Source organism: Miscanthus floridulus, chromosome 8 (genome assembly GCF_019320115.1).
Source record: "Miscanthus floridulus cultivar M001 chromosome 8, ASM1932011v1, whole genome shotgun sequence".
NCBI classification, from domain to species: domain Eukaryota; kingdom Viridiplantae; phylum Streptophyta; class Magnoliopsida; order Poales; family Poaceae; genus Miscanthus; species Miscanthus floridulus.
Window position 1 is genome coordinate 91,746,162 of NC_089587.1, and position 20,867 is coordinate 91,767,028.

Here is a 20,867-nt window from a genome sequence, read left to right on the forward strand (position 1 = left end):
GGTCGCAAGGCTTAGCAATGTAGTCGACCACGTGTGCACCGGCAGGCTGTGCGTGCCCCAGCTTGGCACCATCGCGTCACGTCATCAATGGAGAGGTCGCTGGCCAGACGGGGATGAGCAAAAACACGAGGGGATCGATGTGAGCTCATATGAACAACTAATTGGAGCCCCACTGAGGGATAAGACCTTACCCCCAATCGCGCTATGTTCCAGCGGCGAACTGACCGGCGGCGACGGCTATGCTACGCGTGCGCTCTCTGGTGGACGATTTCCACCATGGTTGACTGCAGTGGCAAGCTAGGGACCTTGGGCACCAGTGAGTACAAGGAATTGGAGGGAGGTACTTCGTGCACGATGAATTTCGGAGGAGAGGGAGGGCGGTCATGGTGACTAGCGACGACGACATGACTTAAAGGCGCATAGCTGAGTGGGTCAGTGAGCTAACTGGTCGAGCGATCAGGGCATGGGGTAAGGGCGCTCGTGGCACCGAGTGGCCGACAGGGCGCGTCAGCTGGCACGGACAGCACCATAAAGGTGCGTCTGTGCACGGTCAATTGCAACAGCGACACGGCCGGCAACGAGACAACGTCGAGAATAGGGCGAGGTAGGCGGTTCTAGTAGCAAAGGACGAGCTCTACAGCGTCCAAGGTGACAAGAGGGTAAGGCGCAGACCTACGCCGATGCGAGTGAGTAGCACCACGGTCGGAAATAGCTTGCGCACCGCAGGGAGCAGATGCGACCCTGTCGGGCTCGGCGTGCAGTCGACGGCCATCAGGCTGGCCAGCAGGACAGGGCACGGTAGGAGGACAACTAGGCGATCAGGGACGGTAGCATGGCGAAGGTGGTTTGGCTCGGCCAGGCGCTCAGTCGGTGGGCCAAGCCACGGCACGGCCAGACAGCAGACGTGCTGAGACGCGTGGTGACCGCGGCCACAGGCTGAGCAGCCAAAACCAGTGACGTGCACGTTTATGAAAGCAAAGCCAAGGCTGCCCACCAGTGTAGTTAAGGTTCGACCAACCTCACTAATCCAAAGTCCATGCCACCAGCTAGCTAGGGAAACATTTGGCGTGACCCAAGAGTGACTAGGGAAAAAGATACGGAAAGGCCAAGATGAGTTCGTCGAGCAGCGCGCTGGTTCACGAACAACACACCGAACGTGGTTCTTCGCGTGTTCTAACGAGTTTTTGAGAAATTCTTGGGGGTAACCCCGCTACATCAAACCATTCTATGATCCACTCCACGCCAAAGTACTCACCATGAAGCAACTAGCAATACAAGAATATAAAGTTAGTGTTTAAGAAATTTAGCTAGAATTTAATTGCTAACACGTCATTGCCAATCGTTTCTAACTTAAAAAATTATAACTTTTAGTTTCGAACTAACATCCAAGAACTACCCAACTAGTTAGTTCAATATAACTCGGCCATGAGTGATACTTTTAAACATCAGTTTAATGTTAAAAATCGAGAAAACCGTTTTAAAAAGTTGTCTTAGACCTAAATCACGGTGCTAAACGAGCTCGTAACACCGAGGTGTTACATGTACTTACTTCATTTTGAGTTTTTATTTATAGCAACACAACGGCACAAAATAAATGGAGTTTTAAATGCGAATCAAATGGGTCAAATCAATTGTGTGAAGAAAACGAAGAAGAGGCTTAAGGGTCCGTTTGGTTCGTGTCCATAATCTGCCGCGCCGCATTTTAGGCATGCCAAACCGAGTTAGGTAGGTGTTTGGTTTACTACCCTAGGTTAGGCTGCCAAAGAATCTCCGGCGCTGCCATAGTGCTTTGCCATAGGATTTTTTGCCGAAAGTGCAGCGAACGATTCCTTCGCCGCAACTCTGGCGTGCTGACGCGAGCTGCCTTCAGCCCGGGAAAAAATGGCGCGTAACTTTGCCGCGCGTGTGCATATATGGCGCGAAACTAAGCGCGGACCCTTTCCTGGATATTTCTTCACCGCTTATCCTTATCCTTCCTTATCTGTTCGTTGTTGGGGGGAAAAGAACACCGTGCCCGCCACCGCCGCGGCTCTCCACGGAGGGCGCGTCGCTCTCCCATTGCAACATCGCGGGGCCTGGCATCCGACGCTGCGCGGCTCGTTGGCCTGACAAGGAGGTTCTGCCTCCGGCGTCGCGTTCCTCCGCATCGCTGCCACAGGGCGACGGTGTCGAGGTCACACCATCTTGTATGCAGGTACGTGCATCTGCACATCTCCCAACAGGAAAGTTTTCTCGGTAGCTGATTGCAGAGGCTTGTGTACTGATCATTATTTGTGGCTTATTTTGCTAAAAGACAAATGCATTTCTATTGAGTCCATATGAAAAACATATGACATTCAAAATTCTTTTTTTGATGAGTTGTTGGTAGAGATCATCTAGCAAAAGTGAGTAATATTTGTCTAAATTATTTTTCCCCAATCCGATGTGTGTTGAAATTTTTATTTTTTTGGAAATATTTGCTAACCAGATGGATCGAAGGATGAGTCAGTTCATACATTATTACTTCAGTTACTACTACCAGTACTACATTTGGAGGAGAAGGTTGTTAGCTGCTATTGCTTTGTGTCTAGCTAGTTACACTTATCTGCTAAACATGCAAAAGCGAGACAGAGAAGCTGTGACATATGGACCCATGTTGGACAGAGATATCTCAAGAGAAACCCGTTTAAATCGTTTGTATAATGGTACGGAGGCCCATTGTATTTCTGAACTGCGCATGCGAAAGAATGTTTTTCATATGCTCTGTCAAAGTCTCAGATCACGTGGTCTTTTGATGGACACATTGAATGTGACTGTAAAAGAACAAGTGGCAATGTTTATGCATGTTGTGGGTCATAAATGGTCTAATAGAGCTATTGGTTTTGAGTTCATTCGATCAGGTGAGACTGTTAGTAGGTACTTTAATGAGGTTTTAGATGCGTGTGCAATACTTGCTAGAGAACTCATATACATCAGGACCACTGAAACACACCCAAAGATCACAAGTAACCTAGGAAGGTTCCACCCTTACTCTGAGGTATAGTCATGAAACACCTTCAGCTAGGATATTGAAACATAAAGGAGAGGCATGCTAATTAGTCTAACAAAACATCATTTGTCTTCCTTAGGGATGCATAGGAGCTTTGGATGGTACTCATATACCAGCATTTGTCCCTGCACACATGCAAGGCAGGTTTAGGGGTAGAAAGTCTATCCCGACTCAAAATGTTCTTGCAGCCGTTGATTTTGACCTGCGGTTCATATACGTCTTAGCTGGATGGGAGGGATCAGCTCATGACTCTTATGTACTTGAAGATGCTCTAAGACGCCCCACTGGCCTAAAAATACCTGAAGGTAGGGAGCCATGTTTTTGACAAATTAAACAATACATAGTTCATCTCTAACCTTAAGCAACATGTTCATATTTTAGGAAAATTCTTTCTGGCAGATGTTGGATATGCAGCAAGACCTGGTATACTCCCTCCATATCGTGGCGTCCATTATCACCTAAAAGAATATAAAGGTGGTAGAGAACCTGAAAATTATAAGGAGTTATACAATTCTTTCTGTTTATTGTAGAGTATAGATAAAAGAATAATTTTTGTTGCCCTTTTCCATTTTAGTTTTTTCTTGTTGAATGATTGTCTGTAGCCCGTGCATACCTGTAGTTGTTGCATCTTTCTTGCAGCTGGGCAAGATGGTGAAGAAAAAAGGAAAGTTGGATGTTGATGGGCCTATCCGTGCAAGAACCATAACTTGGGAGGAGGACCAGACTAAGTTCATGCTGAATTGGTATATTAAGTATAGGAAACACCAGCATGCAGGTTTTGTGTGGAAGAAGCCACACCATGCGAAGTGTGCTGATGCCTTAAACAAAGAGTTTGGCATGGGTGTAACCATTGAACAGGTTAATCATCACTACAGGGAGTACAAGGACAAGTGGAGGATAGTTGAGAGAGCTTTAAGTAACAGTGGAAATGGATTTGATGCCATCAGGTGCAAGGTAACTATTTCTGAATCTGAAAAGAAAAAGCTAAAGATATGTCTCATAATTTTGCTTGGCATTACAAATTCAGAATTTACATGGTCATAGTCTTAAATATTGTCTTGTATTCACATGCAGGACGTAGAGAGGCGCTTGCTTTCTAAGCCCATCAAATTCTATAATGAGATGGAAGAGCTCTTCAAAGGTAGCCATGTAGATGGTTCTCTTACCATGGATCAAGAAACATGCTTGGATGATGATAAGGGCTCTGATAGTGATGATAGTGGAGGCCTTAATGACATATATCTGGTTATGCACATCGAATTGACCTTGAAGGTGATGACTCTGACACATTACCCTCACCTGAAGGTCCTAAAACTAGTCCTAACTATGCAGGCAGTGGAGAAAATAGCTCAAAGAGCCCACGTCGATCTGGAAAGAAGCAACCAAGAGGGGTCAAGTCGCCTAGTAAGAAGCCAACAAAGTCTAAGAGTCGTTTTGCAGATACCACTGAAGACATCAGCACAACTATGAAGGTCATTGTAAACACTCTTACTCAGCCACCTCCTCCACCACCAGTCCCAATTTCCGTGGATCCACATACTGAATTGTGGAAGAGGTTAGAAGCTTTGCCTATCTGTGCAGATGATAAAATCACCGTTGGTGTTTACTTGGCACGAGCTAAAAATGAAGGTATGCGCGGTTGGCTCAGTGCTTCCAGTAACACGACTTTGGAGACTTGGGTGTACCGGTTCTTGTGTAACCAAGATGATAAGCCATGATAGTCGCACTTTTGCTGAAGGGTGTTTTGGTGAACTTCTTTTGCTTCTTTTGCACATGGAACTATGGAAGTGCTCATCATCTAAGCCTACTGATCATTGAGGCTTCTGTAAATTATGTGCTTATGCTTTTGGATAGGGTTGGTAGTAGTTGATGGTTCTGTATGATTGTATATAGCTCAAATCTGAAGACCAGTAGGACAGACTGAAGTGGTCCTTTGCAACTCATCATGCTTTTGTGTATACTAATATAGCTAGGAACTAGAATGGATATGTCAAGTTGTCATCCTACTGTTAATTATTGCTCAGTATGTTCACTTGTGCTAATTACTTGCATTCTTTTCCACCATGTTGGAGTGAAAAGTGTCGAAATTCTGGTGTGATGACTTCAAGTGGTAAGCTCACCTCTTCCTAGAATAAGGTAATTGTAATAAACTTTGGTCGTGAACCAAACACCTACCACATAATTTGCCGAACATGTGGCAGCTCATATGGCTATGAACCAAACAATTGTCGGAGTTAAATCTGCCACATCTAAAGTTTGGCGTGACAGCGAACCAAACACTTTGTTTTTCCCGTAAAGTTGGCGTGCCACTGCTCTGGCATATGCCTAACCGAACCTTAGTTAAAAGCTTTTAACCCCGTTTTTCCCAAATCACCCCTCCTCCCGCGGCACAGAAAACCCAAAAGAAACGCCGTTAAAAACGCGCCCCACCATTATGGTGCCGACTCGGGCACGCAACTCTCTCTGCCGATCTCAGCCCCCCGCCCTCTTGGCCCTCTCCCTCCCAGGCCCGCCGGAACCCTAGCCTCCCCGCCCCGCCCGATCTCCCGATCGCCGGATTCGTGCCGCGGCCGGATGGACTCCGATGTGGAGATGAACGCCGCCAGCGACGAGGAGGTGATGGACGACGAGGACTACTACGACTACTGCGACAGCGACATGGGCGACGACGACGGCGGGAGCGAGGAGGAGGAGCTGGTGGCCGGGGACTACGACGAGGGCATCGAGGCCGAGGGGACCGACGAGGTGGTGTCTAGGCGCGAGCAGGTGAGGCCGATGCTGCGAGCATGAGGCGGATAGGGCCGTGTGCGGTGCTTAGAATGTTTAGTTATCTCCGGAATCCTTGGGGTTTGAGTTCGGATGTGTTGGAATAGGCTGAAAAGCTTGCGTGCTCCTGCCGGAATGGAATGGTTTTTTAGTGATGTGTGATATGTCAGTGAGCTGGGGATTTTCATATGTGATATGCCAGTAACCTGGGGATTTGGGCGATCAGTGCATGAGCACTATAGTGGTAGCGATTTTTTAGTGATATGTGATGTCAGTGAGCTGGGGATTTTCATGTGATATGTGACATGTCAGTGAGCTGGGGATTTTTGCGATCAGTGCATGTACTGGAGCACTAGAGTGGTAGCGATGTACTGCAGCGCTAGAGTGGTAGCGATGTACTGCAGCGCTAGAGTGGTAGCGGGTTAGATCAATTCATTCTTAAATCAGTGGAATGTTAGATCGGTTCATAGACTTTTATTAGAACTGGTGGCCTGCTGCAAATTGATGATCATTTCAGTGCTGTGGCTGCTGATGCCTGCTTTATATGCACCGCTGAGTATTGATTTGTGTCATTGTGTGGTCTGAATTTGGCTTAAAAGTAGCACTGCAGCAGCTTCCTTTGCTTCTTAATCTGAGTATTGATTTGTGTGGGCTGAATTGGGCTTAAAAGTAGCACTGCATGAGCTTCCTTTGCTTCTTAATCAACTGTTAGTATCACGGTCCTAGATGAGTGATGTACCGCCTCTTGTAGGCTCTGTCAAGCATCCTAGATGAGTGATCACGCTTGGTCTCTTTGTGTTGCTTTGCTCTTCTGCCCATATTTTTGCTCCATGTGATACTCTTGAGTTTTGCTAAAAGGGGAGTTGCATTTGCTATTAACAGACATTTGTGGTTTTAAACGAAGAAGTTATATCTGAGCGTCAAGAGGAAGATGTAAGCAAGGTATCTGCCGTGTTGTTGATCACAAGGGAAGAGGCGTGTGCCCTCCTGCACCACTACAAATGGTGAGTTTGTTATGTCAGTGCTCCATCAAATATTCTTTTCTGAAGGCAGCAAACTCTTAACAACCTTGTAATGTAATGGCATTTATCCTTATTATACTGTATGTTAGTACACAGTCACTGAAATCAGGTACTCATGTCTATATCTTTGAACACAGTATCATACCACAGTATGTGTAGGTCACTATGTTGTTTCTTGTTTTTAATTACTTCCCAAGGTGCTGGCAGCCCCGCCTTTTTATTGTTGAAAGTTCCTCTATCAAGCTCGAGATAGAACCTGTAAATATTCTCTCAAAATACTCTGGAAAGGACATTGCATGATATGTACCATATGCTAATCATGGCAATGATTTTCTATTTTTCCATATGTTTGCGTCTATACATGAGATATCAAGAAAACTGCTACCTTCAGTTTGATCCTACTAATTTTCCCTGTTTTTGGTTGTTCGCAAAAGCTAGTGCACACTTTATGCACTTGGATATATTTAGAATGATAAAACTAAATCTGCGCTAGAAGCAATGCACTGACATTTTCTTATTGCTAGATGGTGTGGAAGTGGAATTAATGTACATCTGCGCCCTGTGTGTTCTGTATTCACTATGCAGGAACATCAGCAAGTTGAGTGACGAATGGTTTGCAGATGAAGAAAAAGTCCGCCATACTGTTGGCTTACTTTTGAATGGAAATCATGAGCCTCACTCTAGGAAGGCAAGATTTATATTTCATATTTTTATGCTTTTTTTTCATCAAAGCAGCATGTGTAATATGGTAGAACCTTTGGCTCTGGCATATATTCATAATTTCTTCTAACAATCTTTTTGGTTGCAGCTAACTTGTGGAATATGTTTTGAAGGGTATTCTTCTGATATGATGAGCTCCGCTGGTTGTGCTCATTTTTATTGCCATGAATGTTGGGAAGGTCTCCCTTCCTTCCTCCCTTGTTATTGCTCTTTATGCTTGCATGATTAGGTTCTGTTGTCATTGTTTGACTGGTCAAATTTATGTTTTAACTTGACTACCCACAAGCATGTTTTGTGATCCTTTGATTGTGATAATACTAAATGTTTAGTATTATGCATGCCCCTATATATTCTACATAAGATAGAATGATATTGAAGCAAATCATGTCTAGTTTTGTATATTACCCAGAAATCTAAATGTAGTATAAACTTTTTTCTGTTTTCTTCTGTAACGCCATAGAACTACATTAGACACATCAGAGTAAATTTCCTAATGTCAATATGAATGACATAAACATCAGGTTTTTCTGGTGCCTTCTATATGTTAAGTATCGCTTCTGCTGGTAACATTCATCGTATGACTATCCTGTTTTCCCTTGTACGTGACTATCTCCCTCCTAATAAAGGGGGGATTTCTGATGGATCAATTTAAATTTTGTAGGCTACATTAGCGCTGCAATAGGTGGTGGTCCAGGATGTTTGTCATTGAGATGTCCTGATCCATCATGTAGTGCTATGGTTCTTCAAGGGATGATTAATGAATTAGCTAAAGATGAGGATAAAGAAAAATATGCACGATTTCTCTTACGTGCATATGTTGAAGGTAGCAAGAAGGTAGTAGGTTTTAACAATTTGACCGATTCTCCAATTTCACAGTTCTTTGGGCCTGCCTTGTTTTTACACTGCTTTGGCATCATGTTCTCTCACCGTAAACTCAATTGTGAAACCTCATTTCATGCAGACTAAATGGTGTCCAGCTCCTGACTGTACATGTGCTGTGGAGTTTCTTGGTGATGAAAACTATGATGTCTCATGCAATTGCAAGTTCAGCTTTTGCTGGAATGTATGATGGTTCCATTCTTCTAATGATTTTATGCTTTTGTTTTCACGAGTCCTAGGGATCAAGCATCTAAGGCTTCATCAATATCCATTACTCTTGTTTGCAGTGCACTGAGGAAGCTCATCGACCAGTGAACTGTGAGACTGTTTCTAAGTGGATATTAAAGAACAGTGCAGAATCTGAAAACATGAACTGGTTCGTTGCAGGTTCAACACTAGCGTTTGATGTGGTTTTCAAGTTTCGGTTTTTGTTGATACTATATTTTAGTTAAGACAGGGCATATAGATAAGGAGTTCCTTTAATTTTTTTGTAAGATACAACCTATTTCAACATTCTACTTTCTGATTTTGATTATTTGTTTTGTAATGTGCCATTTATCAGTTCAGACTAAGCACAGTGATAACTAGTTCCTGTGTGGTTGGAGCTTCATATCCTATTTCACCAAACTTTTAGCAATTTATTCAACAATGTAAATGTCACAGTCCTGGAACTATTCACCTTGACTGCTGACAATAAGTGAGATGGTGAAAAAAATTGTGCTTAAAGTTAGTTGTTCAGGTTCACAGGCTTTTATTACCATTTTTTAAGCGATTTAAGTTGACTTGGAAGTGGGTGGGGAAGCCACGGCAAATATTTCTGTGAGGTTGAATCATAGGTGTCATCAACTATGAAAAATATCCTAGTAATTCTAATATAGTTTTAAGATAGCTTTTTTTTTTTACTGTAACTTGCATGGGATTAATAGGCTTTGTTGTTACTGCTGCTGTAGATTGAGGATAGCTAGATTTTTTTCTCTCTGAACATGTAGGAGAGTTGCGTATCATTATATTAAGAAGATGATGAGGTAGCTAGTTTGATTTAAGTGGATTATAGAGGTTTTGGATTGATTTAATTTTCATCTATTTGCCTTGTTTTTTTTCTTGAAAAAAGCCCTAACTAGGCACAAGCAACCAAGATGCTGTTCAACTTGAACTTTGCATTACCTGCACTAGATTCACATATCATTCAGATAGAGATAGTGTGTCAATGTGTTTAGCTGATAATTGTGATTGTTTTTATTTTATTCCTTATGGCACTCCAAATTGCATGAAAAGGTTTGTTATGTTGTGTTCATCTTTTCAGGATACTGGCTAATTCTAAGCCCTGTCCAAAGTGCAAACGACCAATAGAGAAAAACCAGGGATGCATGCATATGACATGCACCCCTCCTTGCAAATTCGAATTTTGCTGGTATAGTTCACTCACTGCTTGAAAGAATTAATATACATGCCTTGTTTATCTTCTTTTGTCTGAGGTTCTTTGGACATTCTAGGTTATGTCTAGGCGCATGGTCAGATCATGGAGAGAGAACAGGTGGCTTTTATGCTTGCAATCGTTATGAATCAGCAAAGAAAGAGGGAGTTGTATGTCTTCTCTTTACTTCATGCATTTCAGAGAAATCCTTTTGTAGAACCCTAGTATAATTGTAATATTATTTCTGCCACTACTGCTACAATGGGATTAGAAGCCTGTGTTTGGTGGGTGAACAGCAGCTCATCTTTGGGATGTTGTGATTTTCTGTGGTGCTGGATGCTATGTTCTTTTGATTTCCAAGAATGTTTTCTTCTTGAACTTAAATTGCTTCTGTTGCAGTATGATGAGACTGAAGCAAGGAGGGAAAGAGCTAAGAACTCTCTTGAGAGATATATGCATTACTATGAACGCTGGGCATCCAATCAGACAGTACGTTCAAGTACCTTAGTTCGATGTACATAAGTTTCAAAATACATCTGTTTTGTGCTCATAATGTAATGTTTGAACCTTCTCTTTTGTTGTGCTGCTACTCTATAATATAATGCCAGCTATAGTTCTTGCCTTCTTGGTGGGATACCCATTTCAGTATTATGTTGGTTGTGCATAAGAAGAGTAATGTCTTAACCAAATAAGAAGAGTAATGTCTTAACCAAATAAGAAGAGTAATGTCTTAACCAAATATGCTTTGAGGTTGTTCGAGGGTTTGTTTCGTGATTATTTCCTCAGTCAAAAAATAATCGCATTGCCTTTTGTACGTGCATTATCTGATTATTTCATGGCTACCAATATGCTTATTGGCAGTCAACGATATATTTTTATTCCTGATGTTCTTGATCTCCGGTGCATTTTTATGCTTGAGTATTTAGATGCTTTCATTTCATAATGTATATTTTGAACTGAGCGCATTAATTTCTGTTCTCATGTTTGCCTTTATTGCAGTCGAGGCAGAAGGCCCAAGCAGATCTGCTAAAAGCGGAAAAGGATCAGGTGAGAAAATAAATCATGTTATGGGCCTTAAGGGCTCTCAGCGTGCCATGTAGAAGTTTCTCTGCTTGTCATTCTTTTCTGTATTAGCTGCTGTGCTAGACTATATTTTAGTCTTGCTTGCCCTAACTCTTCTTCCATGATGGACCAACTATAATGCTGTTTCCCTGTTCCTCTGTGCCACAGCTTGCAAATTTAACTGATATTTTCGGGATACCAGAGACCCAGCTTAAGTTCATAATTGAAGCTTGGTCACAGGTTTGCCATCATAAATTTTATATTATGGTTTCAATGGGTTTTATGATTTACAAATGTTCTTATATCAGATGCTTTCACCACTCTATTGTACATCAGATTATAGAATGCAGGCGAGTGCTGAAATGGACATATTCTTATGGCTACTATCTGGATGATAAGGTCAAGAGTGAATTTTTTGAGTATCTGCAAGGTTTGTTATTTCTATTTCATGTTGACATTATTACTGGGTTTATAATTGCTTGTGGGAACTCTTGGAACATCAGTGAATTCTATGTATTTGACAGGTGAGGCTGAGTCTGGCTTGGAACGTCTGCATCAGTGCGCTGAGAAAGACTTGCAAAATTTTTTGCCTTCTGTGAAATCTGACAGCACTGAAACGACGGCACCTACACTGGATGAATTTAGTGAATTCCGCGTGAAGCTTGCTGGGCTCACAAGGTAGTAAATTCACCATGCTGTCCACCTTTTTGTTGATATGACTACTACCTCTGATCTCTAAAGCATGATGTTTTAACAAAACAAATAGGCAGAAACAAGTGATTTAGTATGTCTAAAATGTCATTTAGCATGATTCGCTCCATAATTTCAGTTATGCTCTGTTTTTTGCTTGTTTTCGTGGACCCTACATCATAGAAGGATGTTTTGGAGTCTTCCATCATTACTCTAATTTTACCAGTGAGCTTTGTTTACTGCAGCGTTACCCGGAATTACTTTGAGAACCTTGTTCAAGCTTTGGAAGCTGGGTTGGAGGATGTCCGCGCCACTGCCCAGGCTGCTGGTACATCCAGCGCTGCCACCAGCTCCAAGAAAGGAGGAACTAAATCCAAGAAGAAGCAGCACACTAAGCCATCATCTGACCACACTGATGATGGGTGGCCCTGCGAGCGTTGCACATTTCTTAACCCTGCCTCAGTGGATGCGTGCAGCGTCTGCGAAAAGAGTAGGTACTAGATGATGGAATAGCTCAAAGGCAGGCACCCCAAGAAAAGCTCAAAGTTCATGAGAAGAGGAGGGGCGCTTTAGATCTAGCATCAGATGCTGAGCTTCCAGCAGCAGCAATGGTGTACAGAGAGTTATTTAAGGGCCTCAAATGGTTGGAAACGGGGTGGAGGCACAAATGGTTACATGTGTGTGTGTGTGTGTGGGGGGGGGGGGGGGGGGGGGGGGGGGGGGGGGCGGGGGTTCATTTGGTTTTCTAGTTCGTTTCTGTTGTACCTTGTAAATATTAGATGTGAAGTGGTAACCTGTGTGTTATGTGGTGGGTTTTGCATCTGACCAATCTGTGAAATTAAATTTCACGAATCTGATGGGAGGTAGCTCTGTTTATCCCCTCGTAATTGCGGGCAGGGCTTTTGTCTATTATTCAAGGACTTATATACTATGGTTAGTTGCCATCTGCTAGTGCTGGTCAATATTACTTCAAAGCCGAACATCGCGTGATATATGTTTTCCCATATACTGTCACGGTGTCACCTCTACCGTATGCTCGCCTCTTTTACCCATCCATTCCTGGAGTAATAGGAAACTTTGGATTTCATTTCAACTTGCTCATAGGCTGGGGAGAAATTGTTTGAAAAGTTGGCTGAAGTTGTTATTCATTTGAATATACTCGTATGCTTATCGGTTAGGGGTGAAATGTTTGAAAGTGGCTGTTGGCCACCATACAAGGGCTTGATGTAGGAAACCAGGCGTTAGATATGATGATCAAGAAACGCTGAAACGGTTGTCGGTCGGTTTTACAAGTTTTCTACAGGTTTCAGTTTGCAAATCCGTTCTCAGCTTTGCTTCAGCTTCTGAAATCGAAATTGTGCGCTGCGCCCGTTGTGCACTCGTTCTTTTGTAAATTTTGAATTTGAAATTGTAAATGCAGTTCTAATTACCCAACGAATTGAAAATGATTTTCTGTCAGATGGGCAGCAGCAGCCGTACATGCACGCGTTTTTCCCTTATGCACCGCAGTTCTAATCAAGAAGCGCCGAGCCCGTGGATCGTAGATGTTGGTGGTGGCTAGAGTATCTGCGAATCGCGATCGTCACGACATGTCCTTGCAGAGCTTGCGGCTGAGGCTGCTGAAGTTGGCCCTGGAGTACTGGCGGGAGCCGTTCCTCCAGTCGGTGCCGGACTTCATCATGAGCTCGAACTCCTGGTAGCTGATGCGGCCGTCCTGGTCGGTGTCGACGTCGCGGATGATGTCGAGGATGGCCTGGTCGTTGGGGCCCAGCTCCTCCCTCAGCTCCTCCGGCTCGATGAAGCCGCTGCCGTCCTTGTCGAAGTACCTGAACGCCGACGCCAGGTACTCGTCGTTGCTCATCTTCTTGAGGTGCAGCGACACCGTCACGAACTCGTCGCAGTCCAGCGTGCCGTTGCCGTCCGTGTCGGCCTGCAGGGATGCATGTCCATCATCCGGTCGGAAGGAAGGAAGGAAGCGACCAAGCAAAGCACTCACGGCCTCGAGGAGCATCCTGATCTCCGACTCAGGGACGGGCTGGCCGTTGATGTGGAGGCCCTCCATGAGCTCCTCCAGCGTGAGGTTGCCGTTGTGGTCCTTGTCCATGAGGTGGAACATCTGCACGTACTTGTCCAGCTCCTCCACCGGCAGGTTCCGCGCCACCACGCCCAGCGCCTTCTTCTTGAACTTGTTCATGGCGGAGAACTGCTGCAGCCGGGCGCGCACGGCCTCGCCCAGCGACACGTTAGGCGCCGTGTCCGCGTTCTTCAGCCACGGGTGCTCTGCATGCCATTGCAATTGCAAGCGCCCCAACAGCATCAGTGCCGCGCATTCTCTGCATTCACCGGAGGCTAGGACGATCGGTGGCTTACCAAGCACCTGCCTCGCCGTGAGGCGGGTGGAGGGGTCGGGGTCGAGCATCCGGCGGATGAGGTCCTTGGCGTTGGCGGACACCCTCGGCCATGGCTCCCGGTTGAAGTCGATGACGCCGCGGAGGACCGCCTGCGCGATCTTCTCGTCGTTGTCTGCATGCATGGCATGCATTGTTCAGATCAGAACCGGATCGGAGGACGAAGTGAAAGCATGCACGCCGCCTACGGCCTACCTCCCCAGAATGGCGGGACGCCGCAGAGGAGGATGTAGAGGATGACGCCGGCGCTCCAGATGTCCACCTCCGGCCCGTAGTTCCGCTTCAGCACCTCCGGCGCCATGTAGTACGCGCTCCCCACCACCTCCGTGAACCGATCGCCGGGGCTGAAGAAGACGGAGAGGCCGAAGTCGATGACCTTGAGCGGGGAGTCCTCCGACTTGTTGGCGAACAGGAAGTTCTCGGGCTTGAGGTCCCTGTGGATGACCCCGTTGGAGTGGCACAGCCGCACGACGTCGACGATGGTGCCGAACACGCCCGCCGCGGCGCGCTCCGAGTAGTGGCCACGCGCAACGATGCGGTCGAACAGCTCCCCGCCCTCGCAGAGCTCCATGACGAGGTGCACCGCGCCGCCGCCGGCGTCCTCGCAGCACGCCTCGCGGAGACGCACCACGGCCGCGCCGCCGCGGGACGACATGCGCCGCATGATGGCCACCTCCCGCTGCACGTCCGCCGCATGCGCCGCCGCCGCCGCGTCCTGCTGCCCGGCCGCGGCCGGGGGCGCTCCGGCCGGTCCGTGGGGACCGGCGGCGTTCCCGGCCCCGGCCCCGGCCCGCGGGCGGCGGACGCCGGCACCGCCGTCGCCGCCGCGGGGCCGGCGGTGCCTCCGGATGGTCTTGCACGCGAGTGCCTCCCCCGTGGCGGCGTCCCGGCAGCGGCGCGTGACACCGAACTCGCCGCGCCCCAGCTCCCGGCCTAGCACGTAGCGGCGCGCGAACTCGGCCGCGGTGGTCCGGACCACCAGCGGCCCGGCGTCAGCGTCGTTCTTGCGCGGGGACGGGGACGTGGAGGCGACGGAGCTGGCGCCGCCGTCGCTGGAGCGGTCGTCGCGGTCGCGCTCGGTGACGGGGAGGACGAAGGAGATGCGGCCGCGCAGCTTCCGCGAGCAGGCGAAGGCGGAGTAGCAGCCCCCCATGGGTTCGGCGGGGCCACGGCCACCTCGCCTCGGGCTCGGCGCGTGCGTGCGCGGGGACGCTGGGCTGGGCTGCGCTTGTTGTCTTTGCTTGCTCTGCGGGTCAGAAGCTCCCCCTCCACCTCGTTCGGTTCGCCGCGAGCCTCGCGGCGGTGCCCGTGCCTGCTATCCCTATTCTATTCGTGGAAGCCCAGCGGCGGCCGCATGCGTTATTAACGGTGCGTGCGAGGTTTGTGTCGTGTGTACTCGAATAGGAATACAGTTGGATTGCGTGACATGTGCCGTTGTGCGCCAGACGTTTCCACGTGCGCAAAAGCCATTGAGGACGATCCGTTATTTATTGGGGGCTATCGTGTTATTGCTCCGGTTTTGAACCCATTTTGCCTTTATTTTTCTTTTATTTTGTGTTTTTATCCCTGCTTTTCCAAAACGAATGTTCAGTTTACCCCTACTCCGTGAACAGCAGGTAACAGTGCTAAAAAAGTTAAAAGATGACATGTTTGTCGTTCCGAATATTACGTTTTTGCCTCCTATTTCAGACCTCAGTTGTGATTTTACAAGTCCAGGTAAATCATAGCTCTGGACCTGTTAGTCTCCGGCTCCATTGCCTGGCCGCACACGCTCACTCGCCGCACACCGCCCGACAGGCCCGCTGTTGGCCTTCCGCCGCCGCCGCACCCAGCCATCCACTAGAGTTGAGAGAGAGAGGCGGGTCTTCGGCTCCATGGTCGGCTGCTTTCACGAGACGCGCGCTCGCGACCCCGGCCAAGCCGCGCGCGCCCACGCCAAGCAGAGCCGCGTGCCTGGCTACGTGCCCACGTTAGGCTAAGCCACGTGCACCCGACGGCCCGACGCTGTCCTTCCGCCGCCACCGCCGCCGCACCTAGCCACCCGCTGTCTGCTAGCGTTGAGAGGGACGACCCTGAGAGAGACGACCGAGAGATAAGGGGTACGTTTATCTTTTCATAGGGCTTTTGTTAATTTTTAATTGCTTTGATCCGGATGTAGATAACTGAGTTAAGAATTGTGATAAACGGAGCCTTCGTTTTGGAAAAGTAAGGGTAAAAACACAAAGTGGAAGAAAGTGGGGGTAAAATCACAATTGGGGTTTGAAATAGGGGTAAAAACGCAATATTCAGAAGGGCAAACATGTCATCTTTCAACTTTTTTAACACCGTTACCTGCTGTTCATGGAGTAGGGGTAAACTAAACCTTCGTTTTGGAGAAGCAGGGGTAAAAACACAAAGTGGAAGAAAATGAGAATAAAATCACAATTGAGGTTCAAAATAGGGGCAAGAACACAATAGCCCCATTAATATTACTATGAACAATACGTACGACAATTGCGATGAATTGATGAAGTTTTTTAAAATGCTTTTGTAGATGGATTGTTGTGTTAGAGTTTTTTACGGAGGAAGTGTTAGGAGAGAAGATGGTATGTTTGAGGATATAGAAGAAGAATTGGAATGGTTTGATGAACCTCCTAGCTTCAACGACCTTTGTGTCCATTTGAATACAAAGCTTGGCGGTGATTTTACACTGAAGGGGATGTTTGATACTGGGAAGACTAGCGCACACTATGACCTCATGCCCTTGCGTGACCCTACTCACTGGTCCCGCTACACTAGGGTGCTCCAAGGTTCCAATGTGCCCATGGCTGAGGTGGTGGTGGAGAATGGGTACAGGATGCGGGGTGTTCAGGATGGGCCGCCCATTGATGGTGTTGGGGGCAATGAGCAAGAATTGGGGATCGAAGGGGAAGCAGCTCAGGATAACATGGATTTAGACGGTCAGTTAATGCAGGAACAGTTTCATTCAAGTCAAGTAGGCTATATAAGCAATAATTTCGATGTGAACGAGTTCGAACTGGAAGAGGTGAAGCAGGTGGAGGAGGACAGGATCGGTGATGTACTTGTAGTTAGCACTAATTCGGACGATTCAGATGATGACCAGACAGATAGACATGCTATACCCACACCGGTTAGTGCCATGCCATTACCTGTCATGGTATGCCATTACCAGTACCGACTGAGGTTTTGCATGCTATGCAGACTCAGGATAGACTAGTCATAGATTTGCCAGCAGATGATACCCCCTATGATTTATGGGGCAGAATTAGCGAAGCGCAGTAGTATGTTCCACCACCACCTTACACAGCGACTAAGCTTGAGCAACTAAGGTCGATGAACGTACCTTTCAGAGACGTTCTAAACTATAGGGATGTCAGCATGACGGATATGACAGTTTGTGACACCGGTCTCCAGATGTGTAGGAAATCATTGTATAACTATGAGAAAGAAACCCTCAGGAAGGGGATGATATTTAATATAATGTCAGAGATGAAGCTCTTTCTTCAGGACTATGCTATGTATCACCATAGACCGTACAACGTCACTTATTCGGACCAGGAGTTGAGGTACCACGTGATATGCAAAAATGGTTGTATGTGGAGGTTAAATGCATGAAAGAGACAGAGTGATGGCAAGTGGAGGATAAGTAAAGTTATCGAACCCCACACTTACCTAACAAATAGGGGGAAGGAAAATCATCAGCAGCTCACTACACGTTACCTTGCCCGTCGTATATTGGGGCTCGTTGATGATAATAACGACATTTCAGTGTCTTCTTTACAACAGTCCATATCTAGATTCGTTAAGTACGATGTAAAGTATGGAAAGGCTTGGCGTGCTAAGCAAATTGCCCTAGCGATTCATTAGGGTAGTTGGAAGGAAGCGTACAATAGGGTGCCCCGCATCTTTTGTGCAATGCATTACTACAACCCTGGCTTGAAATGGTTTGTGGACACCAGAGGGATATGTTTTCGGGACCTGTTGAGGCATGTCCTCTATCCTGTGTTCTGGTCGTTCACGCAAACGGAACATGCATTCTAGTTTTGTCGGCCAGTCATACTTGTTGATGACACTTTTCTGACAGGAAAGTATAGAGGCACCTTGATGATGGCTGCTGCTGTTGATCCTGAGGACCAGATAGTACCCATAGCATTTGCTTTGACAGAGGGAGAGAACAATGAATCATGGTCATGGTTCATGTAGCTTCTACGTATAAGTGCTTGGCCCATCTCGCACTATATGTTTGATCTTGGACCGTCACCTAGGGCTTCTTAATGTTGCAGCTGAGCATATAGATGGGTTCCCACCTCTAGTGCATAGATGGTGCATGAGACACTTTGCCGCTAATTTCTGGCGGCGTTAGAGGAAGCAGAAGGTATGTGACAAGGTAAAGGCTCTATGTTGTGTACGTACAAAGTACCAGTTCAAGGAGACAAAGAGAGAACTAGACAAGATGGTAAATGAAGCGGGAAAGGCCTAGTTAGAGGCGTAGATAGAACGGAAGGCTCAGTGGGTGTTAGCATATGATGAGGGGGTTTTAGGTATGGCATCATGACCACTAACTCCTCGGAGTCCTTCAACCATGTATTCACCGAAGTTCGATCGTTGCCTGTGTCTGGAATTATTGAGTTCTCCTTTCATAAGTGCAACAAATATTTTGTTAAGAGGTGGAAACTTACGCAAAGGAATATAGCTGAGCAGGGGCATTTTGGAAAGGCCGGAGCAGAACATTTGAAGGAGGCCGAGGAATTGGCCAAGCAGCACACCGTCGAGCCGTATGGACCCTGCTGCCACATCTTTAGTGTACAGGGCAAGGGTGGCATAAGCTTGGGTGGCGAGCGTTATGGTGGATGAAAATACCAAGTTGGTCTTGAAAAGGTAGAGTGCAGTTGCAACGTCCCTCAGATCATGCATGCCCCTTACTCTCATATGATCACGGCCTATAGGGTTCACGGGTACAACTATGAGGATCTACCATATATGTCACCCTTGCATCTCTGTTCGAACATCGTTAGTATTTGGGAGATGAGCTTCGTGCCATACCTTGACCTGACATAGTGGCCACCTTATAATGGTTATGACTACGTGCCGCATCCAGATCTAATGAAGGTAGGGAAGGGTAGGAGGAAGAAGAAGCGACTCAAGGGGGACATGGACGCTATGAGAGGGTACGACAAAGACATGTACGGAGGGGGCGACTTCAACGAGACCCGTGGCAGGAATTTTTGTTTCGTTTGCAAAGACCCTGGTCATAAGGCTAGCAGGCATAGAAGACGAGGGCAACAGGACCATACATAGAAGTTCAAATTTTTCAATGCTACATAATGTTAATTTAAATATTGTTAATTTGAATACTCTAACCCTTTGTTTATAAATTTGTAATAGGATGGCCCCTCCCATGTAGCACCAGTTGTACCCCGTTCTTGAGGTAGAGTACGACGACCCGCACTGAGCATACTTCTTGACTGACACTGATGCAGAGGTGCCCTTGCCTCCTTTGAAGGCCTCACACCGACATTGGCTACACTCCCACTGTGTTGCCTACAAATCCAAAGAGATAGAGACGTCCGAGGGATCCTTACACTTCTAGGACTTAGTTGGTTATGTCAAACTGATGTCGAACGAATATTGTCATCCAAAACTTGCAGACTCATGAACCAATGAAAATGTTATTTGCTTCATATTCATTTCAATGCGTCGCGACAGCCCTTGTAGTTGTTTACAGCACCGATAGTAGCTCCCGTTCAATTGGAATTGAGACTTGTCGGCTTCTATCTGTGTCTAGGTCTTACCGTGCCATGGGCCTTGGCACGTTAGTGCCACGCCATGAGCTATGGCGCGATAGAACCTAGGCTTAGGGTTGCGTGCCAAATGAGAACATCGATCTGCCAAACGTACCGCGCCGTGGGCCTTGTTATTTTACATTGATCTGATGCTAATAACATAAATTACACGCTACTATTTTAAAATACATGGGACACATGCAAAATATATATGCCAGCCAACCGTATTCGAAATAATTTCTCTCAATTTTGTTTGTTTTAGAAATTCTCAACGCATTCGCTATTATTAAAAAAACTTGGATGCATCGGAGAGCGACAAACGGATGGGTCAGAGGGTGACAAATGGATGGGATCACTTAAGATGGACCATGGGTAATCCGAGTACATGATATATGGGTACAATACACCAATAGTTCAAAAGGAAAACAAGGCAACACAATGAAAGTTCAAGTACATAGCTACATTGATCATTAATAAAGCATGGAATTAACAGATGGTGCAATAAAAAACCCTCAGTTAGAAACATACTGAGTAAGCAACTCGTCGTCCGAGTACTAATCCTCTACTACAACCCTATTGCTGTGGCTAAGGTCACCTGCATTGCCCTGATCTACCTTTCGCCTGTAGTAAGCGACCTCCGCTTCATCTGCGGTCTGAGACAAGAACGCGTTCTCTTCCTTCTCGTTCATGTGGCTAGGCTCACTTGTATTGCTCTGACTTGCGTGTCACCTGTAGTAAGCGGCCTTTGCTTCATCTACCGCCTCTGCGGCCTGAGTGAAGAACGCTGAAAGGTCCTAATGGCTAGAGGGGGAGGTGAATAGCCTATTAAAAATTTCTACAACAACACTTAGCAAACCGGTTAGCCAATTATGAGGCGAAGCAAGTGTTGCGCTAGCCTACTAAAAATACAAGCCACCTACCATAATTCTAGTTTCTATAGTTTCTAACCACACAATGGCTATGTCACTATACTAAGTTAGTGTGCTCTCAAAGGCTAACTAAAGAGCCACACTAACCAAACTAACAAGCTCTCACAACTAGCTACACTAAAGAGCTTGATAACTAGTTTACGGTAATATAAAGAGAGTAAGCAAG

At 46.4% G+C, this 20,867-nt stretch overlaps 3 protein-coding genes and 1 pseudogene across 3 annotated transcripts; 3 read left to right on the forward strand and 1 right to left on the reverse strand.

Annotated features, from left to right (window-relative positions):
• Window positions 1–2,467: 2,467 nt before the first annotated feature.
• Window positions 2,468–3,558, forward strand: LOC136469577 (protein ALP1-like). Its single transcript, XM_066467714.1, has 3 exons — window positions 2,468–3,016; window positions 3,108–3,333; window positions 3,410–3,558. The coding sequence occupies exons 1-3, from the start codon at window positions 2,468–2,470 to the stop codon at window positions 3,556–3,558; spliced, it is 924 nt and encodes a 307-aa protein (XP_066323811.1).
• Window positions 3,559–3,676: 118 nt separating this feature from the next.
• LOC136469578 (uncharacterized) lies at window positions 3,677–4,911 on the forward strand (annotated as a pseudogene).
• Window positions 4,912–5,440: 529 nt separating this feature from the next.
• On the forward strand, window positions 5,441–12,271 carry LOC136476966 (probable E3 ubiquitin-protein ligase ARI8). Its single transcript, XM_066474944.1, has 15 exons — window positions 5,441–5,794; window positions 6,677–6,798; window positions 7,402–7,504; window positions 7,625–7,715; window positions 8,198–8,370; window positions 8,498–8,599; window positions 8,703–8,791; window positions 9,719–9,826; window positions 9,909–9,999; window positions 10,229–10,318; window positions 10,829–10,876; window positions 11,060–11,131; window positions 11,228–11,321; window positions 11,416–11,569; window positions 11,827–12,271. The coding sequence occupies exons 1-15, from the start codon at window positions 5,603–5,605 to the stop codon at window positions 12,080–12,082; spliced, it is 1,785 nt and encodes a 594-aa protein (XP_066331041.1). The 5' UTR covers window positions 5,441–5,602; the 3' UTR covers window positions 12,083–12,271.
• A 654-nt stretch (window positions 12,272–12,925) lies between these two features.
• Window positions 12,926–15,454, reverse strand: LOC136472924 (calcium-dependent protein kinase 21-like). Its single transcript, XM_066470625.1, has 4 exons — window positions 14,185–15,454; window positions 13,952–14,104; window positions 13,578–13,861; window positions 12,926–13,511 (listed from the first exon to the last, which is right to left on the reverse strand). Exons 1-4 carry the CDS (start codon window positions 15,140–15,142, stop codon window positions 13,164–13,166), a joined length of 1,743 nt encoding a protein of 580 aa, XP_066326722.1. The 5' UTR covers window positions 15,143–15,454; the 3' UTR covers window positions 12,926–13,163.
• Between the last annotated feature and the right edge of the window lie 5,413 nt (window positions 15,455–20,867).